The sequence below is a fragment of the Dasypus novemcinctus genome, chromosome 5 (assembly GCF_030445035.2).
Source record: "Dasypus novemcinctus isolate mDasNov1 chromosome 5, mDasNov1.1.hap2, whole genome shotgun sequence".
Classification (NCBI taxonomy): domain Eukaryota; kingdom Metazoa; phylum Chordata; class Mammalia; order Cingulata; family Dasypodidae; genus Dasypus; species Dasypus novemcinctus.
The window spans coordinates 131572134-131587841 of record NC_080677.1 but is presented as its reverse complement, the minus strand read 5'-3'; the positions used below and the strand labels follow the sequence as shown (position 1 = coordinate 131587841).

Genomic DNA, 15708 nt, shown 5'->3' with positions numbered 1-15708 from the left:
GCGGGCTGTCCTGGGACGCTGCCCTTCCGCTCCCTTGGGTGCCCACTCCCCCAGGCGCCATCTTTCCTGGCCCCTCTCCTCCACCCCACCCCCACCCCCACCGGCCTAAAACGAGGGACACACAAGGAGGAACTCTAAATCTGTGCCTTTTCCTCATGTCTTAGGGGAAGAAAGATCCTCCCACACTCCAGGGAGTTGCCCCACAGATGCCCCCTCAACCCCTCAGGGGGTCAATTTTAAACTGAACTTGGGGCCAGGTCTCAGTCCTACCCCTCCCCTTTCCTGGTGTGACACCACTGGTTTCCCCAACCTGGGCTCAAGTGACCCTCCCCTGCAGAGGGCTTGGCCCAACTCATCACCACCTTGCCCCACACAGAAAAACAAAGGCACCACCAAGGCGCCAGGCAGGCCCTCGCAGCACCCCCGGGGGAGAAGCAGGGGCTCCTCTGTTTTCTTCCCTCTCTCAGGTCTCGTGCCTGCTGTCACCCTGGCTTCCCCCTCACCCCTATGGCTCTGCGGCAGCAGGGAGGCCACCCCAGCTTGCTCTCGGTCAGTAACTGGCTTCTCCCCTAATCTTCACCTCCCCGGGGGCCTGCCGGGACAGACGATTACTTTCACACTTCCCAGAGAGGCTTTACTCACTATGTAGGTAACTGAGGGACACGGTTTTTATTTAAGGCCAGAGCTGGGTCACCTGTCAAAGGCACACACTAAAAAAAAAAACAGCAACAGGATATTCTTATTTCCAGTGCCACAGCTTCTCCTCAAGAAGGAAGGTGAACTCCTAGAGGGAGGACATCTCCGCTTTCTTCGGGGGTCAGTGCGGCACCGGATGCAGACTGTGCCCTCAGAGAGCAGCAGCAGCCTGGGACTGAACCAAAGTGCCCCAACACTTTCTGAAAACTCAAATAGGAGGCCTCCCACTTTAGGGCCTGTCTCCGGCCCCCCTTTCCCCACATTCCTACTGGAAGAAAAGAGGAAAAGAGGCTCCATTTAGAAGGGACAACAATGCCTCAGAAAAGAGAACATCTGGCCTCTACCATAAAAGGCCTCTTCCCCTTCCGGCCCATGAAGGGGCGGCACTGTGCAGGCGCCTCCTGTGGGAGACTTCAAAGCTCCTTCCTCGAGGATTTGACTGCCCTCAGCACACCTCCCCCAGCGCCCGCAAGCCCCCCACTCGGGAGTGGGAGTGGGAGTGAGGTGAGGGCAGCTCTTGTTGTCACCTGATCACCCCCTCAGAGCCGGCGAGGTCTTGTTCGGCCTGGGGCGCTGGGGACACCACAGGTTGTTCTGGAAGGTTGGCCCAGACTCGACTGCCCTCATCAAACCAGAAATGTGTCCTCTGGAGCTGGGTGGAGGGTCAAGGAGGCAACAGATCATGCTAGCCATCTACCCAGGGCTGGGGGCTTTCTAGAGGACCTCCACATCCAAAGTGTACCCCTTTCTGACGTGGGGCACAGCTGGGCCAGCAGGCCACTGCTTGCTTTTATAACGGATCATAGCACGGTGGCAGCCCTTAGAAGGAAAAGGCTCCTCGGCCACTCATCAAGTACTCACTGAGCCGGACCCGGTACCGGTACCGGGCTGGGGATACAGGAGTGCCACGGCAGCCCCACCTACTCGGGGCTCTATGAAGAGTGAAAGTGACACCAACATGAGACCAAAGCCAGGAAAGGACGGGGAAAAGCCCCAAAGACTCTGAGAGCCCACAGGAGGGACGGGACCAGGGAAGGCTTTCTGGAGGAAAGACCTGAAGGATGCACAGGTGTGCCAGGTGGGGTTTGGGGGGCTGGCCTGCATGGGGCAGGTGACCAACACACCAGGCCAGCACTCTGGGGTCAGAGAGCAGTGCCCCCCAGCCCAGCACAAGCAGTGTGGTCTGTCCCCGTGGGAGAAGTCGCTGGGTGCGGCTGGCAAGGATGACGTGGGTGTGCAGCCTGGGAACTGCAAAGGTGGGCCATGAGAGCAAGGGTGCTTGAATCCCAGCTCGGCCCCTTCCTAGCTTCCTGAGGAAGGCTGAACGAACGTTAGCTGCTATGAGACTCGTTTCTTCTACGTAATGGGGACAGTAACACCTCCCTTGTGGGGTTGCTCTGATGTTTAGGGATCACTCAAGAGACGGTCAGGGCATGGGATACACCAATAAATAGGACCTTTTCTAAGCATCCACAGGTGACCCAGGCCAGGAGGGTCAAACAGCCCGAGAATCCAGCTAGTAAGGGGAGACTAGAACACAGGAAGGGATAAGAGAACGGGTGTTATAAGGGGAGCATCTCCGGCCAAAATAGTAAGGAAGTTGGGGGAGAACAAGATCTTTACGAGATAACTTTATCAGCATATAAAGCTGATACGCAGCATCCCAGCTAGTTCACTGTTTTCCTCACACATGCCCTATCAACAGGCCCATGGGTGGGAAATACTTTGAGCTGGATTGCCCATCCAAGGTAAAGGCAGAAGGCTGTCCCTACTGGGGTCCCAGGGTAAAGAATCTGGGACCTTCCCTGACAAGAGAGTTAGGAAAAGAGATCTGGCAATTCATTGCTCACCCACCAGGTGCTGCAATACTATAAAATGCTCCTTCCTGGACATGATCCATAATCATCTAGTCTCCAAGCAGCAGTAGAAAAGGTTTTCCTAGTTCACAGACAGAAAAGCTGAGAGACAAGAATACAAACCCAGGTCTACAGGCTAAGAGGGTCTTTATTATTTATTTACGTTTATAAACTTTCTATTATACAAAAAACACAAACACAATACTTAGCATAAATTAAGGAGAGAAAAAAATAACCTACAATACCAGACCCTGCCTTAACTGTAACGGCAGGATGGGGTTAGGAGAAACTGTGAAATGGGCAGGTGGCATCCTGGCACCATCATAACAGATCACAGCTGAAGGGGAAAGGGAATGCGCAGCCCACCTCTCCTCTTTGTGACCTGGGACAAGGACATCTCAATGCAAAAAGAACTAGGGGCCTGGGTTCTGGCCCTGCTCTGCTGCTAAAAAGGGACCTTTAATCTGGTCCCTTCCACTCTCTCTGGGCCTGCAAAATGATGTCTGATCTTGCCCCGCCCCAAGAAACCTACCCATAGGTCTCTCCCTTCTCCAACTCCTTTTGCATTACTGTCCAAGCTTCCCAGTCAGCACCCTATTAGATACTGCCCTATTATCTAACTGTGTATGACACAGTTCAGCACTTTATTTTATCAGCATATAAAGCTGATACAAAGGCAGTGGACTTGGCCCAGCGGTTAGGGCGTTCGTCTACCACATGGGAAGTCCACGGTTCAAACCCCGGGACTCCTTGACCCATGTGGAGCTGGCCTATGCGCAGTGCTGATGTGCAAAGGGAGTGCCCTGCTGCGCAGGGGTGTCCCCCACATAGGGGAGCCCCACGCGCAAGGAGTGCGCCCCGTAAGGAGAGCCGCCCAGCGCGAAAGAAAAGTGTAGCCTGCCCAGGAATGGCACCGCATACATGGAGAGTTAACGCAGCAAGATGACGCAACAAAAAGAAACACAGATTCCTGCGCCACTGACAACAACAGAAGCGGACAAAGAAGACGCAGCAAACAGACACGGAGAACAGACAAACCGGGGGGGGGGGGGGGGGATAAAAAAATAAATCTTAAAAAAAAAGAAAGAAAGTTGATACACAGCACCCCGGCTAGCTCTCTAATTGTTCTGTTCACACAGGTCCTGTCTACCAAGAGGCCTGTGGGCAGGACACACTTCCACTTCTGGGCCCCTTCAGAAGGCTTGGCCAGTTTTGGGGCATGCCGGCACTGGATACGCTGATCCCAGAGCCTTCGGGCACTGGGAATTGCAGGAACATTCAAGTGGTTTCCCTGCCTGCCTTTTCTCCCCTCATCCTCATTTAGGGTTAGTTTCCAGGACAGTGAAGGGAGGAGGAGATGAGTAGAGCTGCCGGGGATGAAGCTGCCAAATTAAAATGACTTGAGCCATACCGAGGCCCTTGGCCAACCCCTTCTAGGGAAGATGCTAACGAGTAACTAAGATGATGACTAATAAAGGCCCATGGCACAATTCCTCCCAGACAACATGCACTCTGATTCATATTCTTGCAAGAGCAGGGCCTGGACTCACTCTATACCTTCCATCAAGAAGAACTAAGTAAATCAGTGGTTCCCAAATGGGGAGCGTAAAAACCCCTTCAACATGAACAAATGTTGCAAACAACTCCTCCTAACAGTAGTTGTATTTTCAGATCTTAAGAAAATACTCAGTGAGAAAAAGCTACTGTGGATTCAGTAACACTTTTAAATGGATTTGTTTGCTATTCATCACCTAGCAGGTACTCGAAGATGACAGTACATATGCGAAAGGCATATTATATTTTAAACTGAAACACAATGCTATAAGATTGGTATGAATCAAGGCGGATACACTTCTCTATTTAATTCTGACAACAGATATTCTTTTGTTCTCTTACAGGCTATAAATGAAAAAGTTGCTCTTCTATAATAATACCATTGCCACTAGCCTTAGGTGGCCACTGGCCCTTGAAATGTGGCTGGTCCAAACTGAGAGCTGCTGCAGGTGTAAAATGCATAGCAGAGTTTGAAGACTTGGTATGAATAAAAGAAAATAAAATATCTTATTAGTAATTTTTTACATTGATGACCTATTGAAATGAAAATATTTTGGACATACTGGGTAAAATATATTATTAAAATGAATTTCACCTGTTTCCTTTTACCTTTTTTACTATGGCTACAAGAAAACTTAAATTTACACACATGACTCACATTATATTTCTAAGGGACAGTGTTGTACTAGAGAAAAAAGCGTTCAGCAAAAGGCAAAATAATGGAAAGTAGATTAGAGGTTCCCAGGGGCTGGGGAAGGAAAAGGAGGAGTTTCTGCTTCTTGAGGAGAGTTTCTGTTTAGGGTGATGAAAAAATTTGGTAAAGACTGTGGTGATGGTAGTGCAACTTTGTAAATGTAATTAATGCCACCAAACTGCATACTTAAGAATGGTTAAAAATGGCAAATTTTGGGAAACCGACTTTGGCCCAGTGGTTAGGGCGTCCGTCTACCACATGGGAGGTCCGCGGTTCAAGCCCCGGGCCTCCTTGACCCGTGTGGAGCTGGCCCATGCGCAGTGCTGATGCGCGCAAGGAGTGCCCTACTACACAGGGGTGTCCCCGCGTAGGGGAGCCCCACGCGCAAGGAGTGCACCCATAAGGAGAGCCGCCCAGCGCGAAGGAGGGAGCAGCCTGCCGAGGGATGGCGCCGCCCACACTTCCCATGCCGCTGACGACAACAGAAGCGGACAAAGAAACAAGACGCAGCAAAAAGACACAGAAAACAGACAACCGGGGGAGGGGAGGGGAATTAAATAAATGAAAATAAATCTTTAAAAAAAAAAAAAAATGGCAAATTTTGTTATATATATTACCGTACACACACGATAAAAGCCAAAAAATGAAGGGACATTATATGCCCTGTGGTTCCCAGGGCCTGCTGTCCATCAAATAACTCGGCACCCATGGTCCCTACCCCCCAGCCTGGCCAGGTTACACAACTCAGCCCAAACTCTGCCACTCCAGGTTCTCACACGCAGGTTCGGGAAACACTACTAGAGGACTTACCCCACACCTGCACCGAGTCAGAGACATACACTCACATGATCTCACTTAATCCTTACAATAACCCTGTAAAGGTAGCAATTCATAATCTAGTTTATGGTGCTCGCTTCAGCAGCACATACACTAAAATTGGAACGATACAGAGATTAGCATGGCCCCTGCACAAGGATGACACGCAAATTCATGAAGCGTTCCATAATCTAGTTTATGAATAATGAAAAAATAGCCACATGCTGAACACTTATCATGGGCTGGTGCTGTTCTAAAAGCCTTGCATATATTAACTTATTTGATCCTCAAATCTACCCTGAATGGGTGATTATTCTCATTTTACCAATGAGGAAACCAAGACACAGAAAAGTTAAGCAGCTCGCCCAAGATCAAACAGCCAGTAAGCAGGAAATCGCGATTCAGATCTTTAGGCAGCCTCACCCCACAGCCTGGGCTCCTAACCACTACTAATAAATAAATCAATACATCTTTACAGAAATAAAATAAAGACAACAACAACAAAAAATTCTATGGGCAGAACACTGATCTCCAACTCACACCGCAAGAGACCAGGCAGAGGTAAGGGACTGGAAGCGCCCCCAGGAGCAGGGAGTTAGGAACCCCGGAATGGGGTCTAAAACCTCCCAGCCCCACCCCCCCACACACACACTGAGGGGCTGTGACTGGGCTTTAGTCCCACTCTAGGAGCTGGTCCTTGGGGTTTGTAAGCCATCAGAACATCCAATTCAAAGGCAGAAGAGAAACTGCTGTAGGCGGGCACACAACAGTGTCAAGAAGGGATGGTGACAGAAAAGGGAAAGGAAAATAAAGACGAAAACCTTTTCTTAGTGGCCCACAGGGCAGTTCTGCCAGCTCAGCTCATGGCATAGGGTGGGTCAGCAGGAGGCGAGACCAGGACAGTGACTTCCTCCGGGCAAACAGAGCAATGTAGCTTTTGAAAAAATTACAATTAAAAGTGATTAAAATGTTATTAAACTTAATAAGAAAAAGAGTCACAAACCAAGAGGAAATTAATAAAGGCTAGGAACATAATTTTTAAAAATATAAATGACCAAAAAATTTATTTGGGAAGCAGATGTGGCTCAACTGATAAGAGTGTCTGCCTACCATATAGGAGGTCTAGGGTTCAGTACCCAGGGCCTCCTGGCCAGGGTGGTGAACTGGCCCATGCGCAGTGCTGCCACATGCAAGGAGTGCCATGCTGCACAGGGGTGCCCCTGTGTAGGAATGCCCCTCACACAAGGAGTGTGCCCGGCAAGGAGAGCTGCCCCACATGAGAAAAGCGCAACCCACCCACGAGTGGTACCGCACACACAAAGAGCTGACGCAACAAGATGACACAACAAAGAGACACAGATTCCCAGTTCTGCCTATCAAGAATGCAAGCAGACACAGAAGAACACACAGCCAATGGACAGAGAGAGCAGACAATGCGGGGGGGAAGGGAGAGAAATTTTTTTTTTTTTTTTAATTTTTAAATGCTGACTCTCACTGGGAATCAAACGCAATAAGTGAAACAGTAATGGAAATTATATAATGGTGTTTTTATCTAACAAATGGGCAAAGAGGGGTCAGGGAGGTGGGGCAAGGAACTGGTCTCTCTACCTCTAGAAATGGGAGCAGCCTTTCTGGAGGGCAGACTGGCAATGTGTAGCAACAGTCTTGAAAATGTGCATACCCATTAGTCTTATAACTTTCTTCTGGGAATTTGTCCAAAGGAAATAACCAGACAAGCATACAAAGATGTAATGTACAAGGATCTGTACAATCAACAGTGTGCCCTTAAGTAGAATACTATGCAGTCTTTTAAATTAACAACTAATATTTAATATGTGCTTAATAGGTGCCAGGCACTGTTCTGAATGCATTACACAGTAAGACCTCATTTAATTCTTGGCACAACCTCATGAGTCAGGTACCATTACCTCTCAATTTCAGATGAAGAAACTGAGGCACAGAAAGTCTCATATCTCCCTATAGGATCTCCTCTAATTATCAGGTCCTTGAGGTTTCCAAGGAAGCACATCTCCAAGTGCTGCACGAAAGAAGGCAGGCTCAGAACTTTCTGGCAGAAAATGGAGCTTAGAGACTCTAGTTCAGTTCCTTACTGGACCCACAGGACCCAACGCCAGATAGCTGACACTGAGGTGGGTTCAAATATTTGCGTGCAAAGACACAGCTAGCTGCATACGTACAACCTGATGTGACTTTAGAAGACAGGCCCACAGCAGTGGGGTGACTTGCCCAAGTTCTCACAGCCAGTTAGTGGCAGAGCTAAGAAGAAGTAGTGAGGCACCCCAATTCCCAGCCCAGGGAATGAATAAATACAGGAGCCTCCTTTTGTGACTCTGTTCTCTGGCTCCCCTTCTCCAGGTGAAGGGTTTTCCACAAAAATCACACCTTTGTGTGAAACACGGATAATATGAAATCAGTCAAAAAACCATTAATAGTATAGACGTATAGGATAGAAAAAAGGCTGGAGGGAAGCACATCAGTCTGTGGGGAGATGGAAGGCAAGGGTACAGATAGTTTTCTTTCCACTTTCTTCTATTTGAATTAGTTATAACACACGTGTACTGCTTTTGTCACGTATATCTATATCTTAATTACAATTTTTTAATAGTTTTTAAGTATTATGTGGTAAGTATCTATCTGCTACCTGTAATATCCATGCTACTCATGGAAGGGAGAGATACCACACAGAGCTACCGTTCAGTTAGGGATTCAAGGCACCCAGAATAAAATTACAGCAAGGAAGAGGAGTTCTAATTCACCCTTCCATCATATTCTAAATGTTTCCAAAAGTTGAACTCGAGGTCTGTTGGAATCTCAAAAAGCATCTTCCCAGGAGCAGATGTAGCTCAAGCGGTTAAGCACCTGCTTCCCACACGCGAAGTCTCTGGTACCGTTCCTGGTGCCTCCTAAAAACAAAAAAATAAACAAGCAAACAAACGGAAAAAAACAACCAAGGGGAGCTGACTGGCTCAGTGGTTGAGCACTGGTTTCCCACATACCCTGAGGCCCCAGGTTTAATCCCCAGCCTGGTAGCTCAAAAAACAAAGCATCTTCTCTTAGAAGCAACTTCAAAGGGTTGACAGGTTTCCACCCTGGCCCACCAAAGTTTATTTCAGTCCTCGTGAGCAAGGGGGAGGAAACCAGACCTGGAGTGGAAAAAACAGGTGAACACCCCAGGTTCTGTGTGGCCCTGGGGAATTTATGTAATCTAGAGAATCCCAGGGCTAGTTCATTTGCTAAATAGAGATATTTGCACAACTGAAATAAGAGCCTATGGGAAAATAAGTCCTGAAGTACTGCAAAGGCCTTCTTAGGAACTCCAGGAGACAGCCTAGTTGACACAGAAATGTTAATTGGTGGAATACCAGACCAGCCCCTCTCCGCATCCTCACAGCAGGTGGTCTAGGTTACCTCCCTTTTCCACCTCCCTAATCCAAGACCTCAGTCAGATCCATGCTCCAAATTACCTGCTCTTTACCGCCTGGAAGGCAGGTAGTGGTCAAGTGAAAATCCATCTGATTAAACTAATTTCAAGTTACCTAAATTTTTAAAAAAGAATGAGTCAAGCCAAAGGTTCACAGGTGGACATTTAGCCAATGTTGCAAAGGGGCTGCAGATCCTGGAAGGGGTATCTGTCTTCTCCAAGGCTCAACTCCCCTAAACTCTTCATGCTTTTCAAAAAGGCCTCTTCTTTCCCTCCACTTCTGAGGCCAAAGATTTGCTGACAGCTGGTAGAGTAGACTCATTTACACTTATAACTTTATAGGATATGTTAAAAAAAAACCAAAAACACAGGACTGTATAACACTGTGAACACTACTGTAATCAATGGACAATCGTTCATAATTGCACAATTATAAAAATGTTCTTTCATGCACTGTAACATATATACTACACTAATGTAAGGTGTTAACAGGATAGAGAAATACACTCTAAACTATGGACTGTAGTTAATAGTACAGTTATAATATGCTTTCATCAACTGTAACAAAAGTACCACACTAAGGCAAAGAGTTAATAATGGGGGGAGATATGGGAATACAGTATTTTATATTTTTTATGCATTATATTTCCATAAACCTATAACTTCTCTAAAGAAATTATATTAACAAACAATAACAATAATAAGGTTATATATAGGAACTCTATTTTATACACGATTATCTATAAACCTGCAACTTCTCTTAATTTAGAAACTTTCTTTTCATATAATAGGAGGTATATGGGAAGGCCATATTTTATATATTTTACGCATATTTCTGTAAACATACTTCTCTAACAAAAAAATTAACAAATAATAATAGAGTGGCATACGGGAACTCTGTATTTCATGCATGATTTTCTGTAGACCTACTTCTCTAGTAAAGCAAGTAAATAAATAAATATAGGAGAAAGCAAAAAACCTCTTAACCCAGCGTCCTGCCAGCCTCATCAACCTGTCACCTATGGACTCAATGCCCCAGCTATATTAACCAATTTTCTACTCCTTGAATACCACTACATACTTTCACACTTTCTACTGCCTTTGCAAACATGCTCCCTCTTCGCAGAAAGCTTTCCCCAACCCCCATGCCTGGCACACACACCTCTGATTAAAGAAATAAATAGTGGGAAGCAGACTTGGCCCAATGGATAAAGGGTCCACCTATCACATGGGAGGTCCGCGGTGCAAACCCCGGGCCTCCTTGACCCTTGTGGAGCTGGCCCATGCGCAGCGCTGATGTGCGCAAGGAGTGCCCTGCCATACAGGGGTGTCCCCCACGTACGGGAGCCCCACGTGCAAGGAGTGAGCCCAATAAGGAGAGCCGCCCAGCGCGAAAGAAAGTGCAGTCTGCCCAGGAATGGTGCCACACACACGGAGAGCTGGCGCAACAAGATGACGCAACAAAAAGAAACACAGATTCCCGGTGCCGCTGATAAGGATAAAAGCGGTCACAGAAGAACCACTGTGAATGGACACAGAGAGCAGACAACTGGGGGTGGGTGGCGGGGCGAAGGGGAGAGAAATAAACAAAAAAAAAGTAAATCTTAAAAAAAAAAATGGAAGAAATAAATGGTATAGAAAGATAAGTGGTATGTGCTAGCCAGGTATTCCTTAAGAGCAAGGTCTGTTTTATTTATATGGTATCTTCCACGTGGCAACAAGCTGGAGGTGTTCAGTAAACTTGGAATAAATGAGTTGGGGGGAGGTGTCAGGGAACTTTCGTTCTTGCTGAGCTGCCTGAAATCATGTCATCTGAGGCCACGCAGAGGTGCCCATCTTTCCATCCCTCTTACGTGACCTTGAGGAGTCTTACCAAAACTCTAACCTTTGCTTTAATTTTCTTAAAATCCTACCACTCCCCGATCCACCCTCCACACCTCCTACAGACCGGTCCCCTCTTCCTACCAGCTCCAGGACTGGAGAGGAGGTGCTGAGCCCACACCTTCTGGGTCCAGAGTCAAAAAGAGCTCCTCTTCCCTCCACTCCCTTTTGTTCTTCCTGCCTGTCTGATACTGTGCTAGGTGCAAGTGGGCCACACCGTAGGAGCTAAATAAAGGTATCTGGACCAAAAGCGGTTGGCCGTGGCCGCTGTACCCACTATGTGTTCATATGCTTCTTTTCAGAATTCCTAGAGCCCTTGCGTGCAGTGGCCTAAATAAACCCCTCCTCCCCCCAGGCACTCACTCCTAAAACCAGATAATTACCCAGATCATCTGGGAATGGTACAAATGCAGATCCCTGGGCCCCTATCCCAGACCTACTGAATCAGATTCCTTGGAGGGAGCCTCAGGAATGCCTATTTTAGAAAGTGTGAAAAATAGCCAGGTTGGGAAATCCCTGCCAAGGAACAGTAAACAGCACAAATAAGCTCAGGCGAGAGCTTTCCTGTCCCTAAAATGGATATAACTAATTTTGTCCCTTCTCCATCACAGGATGTTGTCAGGATGGAATCACCTGACAAACACTAAAGCCCCCAGGCAGGCCTGGCTGAGGCGAGGGCCCTCGGAGCTCACAGCTGCAGCGCTCCCTCTTCTCCTTCTGGCCTCGATTGGATCCAAGCAGGAAGAAAGCCCATCTCCTTAGAACCGTACCAAGCCCAGAGCCCAGAGTAGGCATCCAAACTATTAACCGAATGAGTAAGCGAGTGACTGAGCCAGCTGTAAGTGAGAGAACAATCCAGCTGAGGCAGTCTGGAATGCTCTAAAGGAACTTCACTGTTAAGAAAAAAAAGGGGGGGTCAGAGAAACAAAGGATAAACAAAAAAGTCATCAGGCTGACAAAGCCCGGGGTTCCTGCTCTCACAATAGTAACCATATGGCATACACACACGTAGTCCCAGGCCACTCCATACCCCTGCACCCCCGCCCAGAGGAGGCGAGGTCCACCCTGCAGCTTGCCCACCTCCCACCAGATTTCCCCAGGTGTTCCTCAGCTGGGGACACCTGCTGGGATGCTGGAGGGCTGTTTTCTCCCAACAGCTTCTTGACACTCTAGGCTTGCTTGGCCCACCGTCCCTGTTCCCGTGCCCAGGTTGTCCTGCCATCTGGACTGAGGCCCTGGTCTCTCTGCACCACTCTCTCCAGGACAGAGCCAGGACACCCAAGCGAGTTGGGGAAGCGTCTTTACCTGAAGAGTGCCAAGCCAGGAGCCAGGGGCCAGAGCTCGTGTCTGCAACCCTGTACTGTCCCTGGCTATATCAGTTTGGACCACTCCCTTCTCTCAGCCTCGGTTTTCCCACCAATCAAGAGAGGGTGGCTCTGCACATAGGGAGTCTTCTCTCCCTCAGTCCTTAGCTCATGGCTGTACTTCTTTCAGTCCCTGAAGACCAAGGTGGTGGACAGATTTCCCCTTTCCTTGGCCTTTCAGGGGAAAGGAACTTTTCAAAATGGTCTGCCTCCCCTAGAATCCTGCTCTGAAACACAGGAAAACCTAATGTTTCTCTGCTTCCTCCTGCTCTGGACACGGGGTCAGAAAGGGGACAGCAGGACCCAGCATGGGTCTTCAGTCCCAAATATATCCTCCAACCACCTCTCCCAGGCTTCCTTCAGGCTGGGACAGACAAATCATTCACCGAAATATTAATCAGAGTGAGGCAGAAGCTTTATTATTAACATACACTCTGAAAATGTCATCCCTTTCCACTAAGACGCTCATATCCTAGTAAACACATGATCTAGCATCCAAGGCGACGGAAGTGTTTATGTAACAGCAAAGACCCAGGTCTGCTCTGCTGGAGCAGTGGGGGGCTCAGACCAGGCTGAGCAAGGGAAACGCCCTAAAGAATCTGTTCCTCTCCCACCCTGGGGAAAGAAGGGGGGGATGCTGCTTTGCAGGACAGAAGCAATATGGTTTAGCAGATGGAAAGAGACTGAACTGCAGGAAGGATATAGGACAGAAATTGGAGGAGTTTTCCTGGGTTTTTTTAAGGCCTGCCTACAGCAGAAGAGCTGGGGAGACACAAGTGGGAAAGCAGGGGTGAGGTGGGTAATAAAGATGGGTTCCAGGAGAGAGAGGAAAAAAGAAGTGTAGGGGGGGAAGAGGTTGGGAGTCCTTGCCAAGAAAGAGCAGGGAACCAAGAATCATGAAGGGGAAATGGCAAGAGAGCTGAGAAAGGATGTGTGAGCAGCAGCTGGGTCTGGTGACAATGAGACATCGGGTCCCAGGATTCTGCGATGGTGATACCAAGCTTCCAAGCTAAGCAGCTGGAATCATGGGGTATTTCCAAACCACAATGGGGAAGCTGGCCATGGGGGAGGGCTCTAAGAGGGAAATTCTGCCTATTATATTGAACTTAAGATGGCAGTGAAAAAGCCAAGTGCGCCTAGGAACCATGGCCCTCACCTCAGAGCAGAAGATGCTCCCCCAGAGACCTCCTGAACTGGGGCTGGGTCACTATCAGAGGAGATCCAGAACTGGACTGACTTCCGGCCCAACCACACTCCTTGGGAAGGGTTCTGTGGCACAATGCTTCTTCCCTCATCCCTTCTGTGGCTATCCCTCTAGCAGTGTCTTCACGGTGCAACAGGAGCTTGGAGAGGTTATCTTGGAGCTGATCTGGAATTCCTCTTACTTCATCAGAGGTATTGTAAAACTTCAGAGAAAATCGTCTCTCCCCACCCCTACTCCTTTCAGGTCTAGAAAGAAAAACTGGTCCTCTCCTCCTCTTTGGGGCCCCCAGTCACACAAATGCCATCTCCAGGTCCCCAGCCACAACCGTGATTCAGGCCATTGGCTCAGATCCATGCTAATGAGTTTTTTCTGTCACCTAATTAGTTCACGGTGAATTCAGCCTTAAGAGGAAAAGACAAGAGGGTTGGGAAAAGGACAGAAAGGAAGTCAGACTAGAGCCCTTACAACAAAAGGACAGTATATCAGCTCTAAATGGGCTTTTCTACTCGCGAAAGACCAAATGCTCCTCAGGTATGGGGGCTTCTGAAAGCAGAAAGGTGGCATTCAGGAGGACCGTGGGGAGACTCGCACAGCCAGGTGAAGGCAGGAGTGGAGCAGAGGGTAAGGCCAAGGACCCGACGCGGCCCTGCCCACAACTCCATGTCGTCAGCAAAAGACCTTGCACTATCCCTGGCATTTCCACTCAGGCCAAAACCTACCACCTGCTGGTGGGTGTTCCCCTTCAAATAGGGAGCGGGAGGAGGAAGCAGATGGCCCAGAGCGAGGCCCATCTGCCCGCCTCCCGCTCAAAGGTCATCATGCCACCGGGGATGACTGCGGATGCGGCCGGCCCCCACCACACCCGGGGTCCCGGGGCTTCTGCCAGTAGCTCGCATCCGCTTCTCCTGCCCTGTAGGAGCCTCAAGCCCAGGGTCCAAGAGCCCAGAGAAAGGAGTGCTGGGCAGCTTAGTGATCTGGGAGTTCAGGTCTCCGACCCCGGGCGCGCGTCCCTGGAAGTCAGTCAGCGCTCGCCCGGCAGCCTCCAGCCCCGCCTTCCCCGCGGCTTTCGGGAGATCAGCGGCGGGTGTCGGGAGCCCGCCGCACACCGGCTAAGGCGCCGCGGCGCCGCCCACGCGGCCGCTGCGCGGAAGCCACCCTCCAGGCCCGGCCCGCAGTCCGCTCCGCAGCTGCGGCGTGGGGGGGCGTGAGCCGGAGAGGGCGAGGCGCAGCGAGCGCCACCCTCAGGGGCCCGCAGGAGCTGGGCCCGGGAAAGCTGCCATCTACTAACCGGAGACTAGTTCCCTGCCCGCCGCGGGGCAGGGACCGAGCTGCTGCTTAAATGCCTTTCCCGCGGCGGCCCCACCTTCGGCCTACCGAGGCCCCGCCGCCGCGCACGCCCTCCCGGGCCGTGCCTGACCACATCTGGCTCCAGCCCCCTGTAATCTCTGCGGCTCCGAGCGCACCCGTCCCGGGGCGACGCCACCCTCGCGCCCGGTAGCACCTCGAGTAGAAAATGTGTCCCTGGACGTGGGTCCGGCCCTCAGCCCCAAAGTACCCCTAATGAGATATGACGAAGCCTGGACGCCGCTAGTGCGGCGCCGCCGATCACTAAGCCGCGTGGCCCGAACCTCAGGCGCTCAAGGACCCTGGACGAGGGACGGCGTGCCGAGACCAGCCCCGCAGTGCCGCCGGCCGGGGCCGGAAGGGCCAAGGCGCCCCGGCTCCCGCAGCCCCCGGCTCCGCTCACCCTCGATGGAGATGACGTGCTCCCGGATCTGGTTTTGCAGCGCCAAGTCTTCGATGCGCTCGATCAGGTCGTAGATGGCGTAGATATTGGGATGCACGGACTCGAAGCGCTGGATCTCAGCCCGGATGGCCGCCGAGTTGGAGAGCGCGAACTGCTGGGGGGGCCCGCCGGCCAGCTGCTGCGAGGGGCCGCCGCCGCCCCCGGCCCCCGGCCCCGAGCCGCCGAACTGCCCGCCGCCCCCCGCGCCGCCGCCGCCGCCGCCGCCGCCCCCCGGAGTCGCCAGGCTCTGCTGCTGCTGCGGGCTCTGTCCCCCGCCCGCCTGGAAGTTCATGGCTCCGGAGCCGCGGAGCCCGAGTCGGGCCCGGCTGGGGCCCGGGGCGGAGCTGCGGCGGCGGGCGCGCGGGACTGAAGGGGCCGGGACTACCGAGCCGGCGGCGCGGGGCTAGTGCATGGG

General features: G+C 50.6%; 1 protein-coding gene and 1 non-coding gene across 4 annotated transcripts in view; one reads left to right on the top strand and one right to left on the bottom strand.

The window, feature by feature from the left end:
* Window positions 1-15661, bottom strand: part of AGAP3 (ArfGAP with GTPase domain, ankyrin repeat and PH domain 3) — a 67967-nt gene extending 52306 nt beyond the window's left edge. For all 3 annotated transcript variants that reach the window (XM_058297997.2, XM_058297998.2, XM_058298000.2), the window contains exon 1: window positions 15255-15661. In XM_058297997.2, the coding sequence (XP_058153980.1) occupies window positions 15255-15585 (331 nt within the window). In that variant the 5' untranslated portion in view covers window positions 15586-15661. The remainder of the gene's footprint in view (window positions 1-15254) is intronic.
* Window positions 5707-5810, top strand: LOC111764097 (U6 spliceosomal RNA). Its single transcript, XR_002796790.1, has one exon. It is a non-coding gene; the product is annotated as a U6 spliceosomal RNA (small nuclear RNA).
* Window positions 15662-15708: the final 47 nt, after the last annotated feature.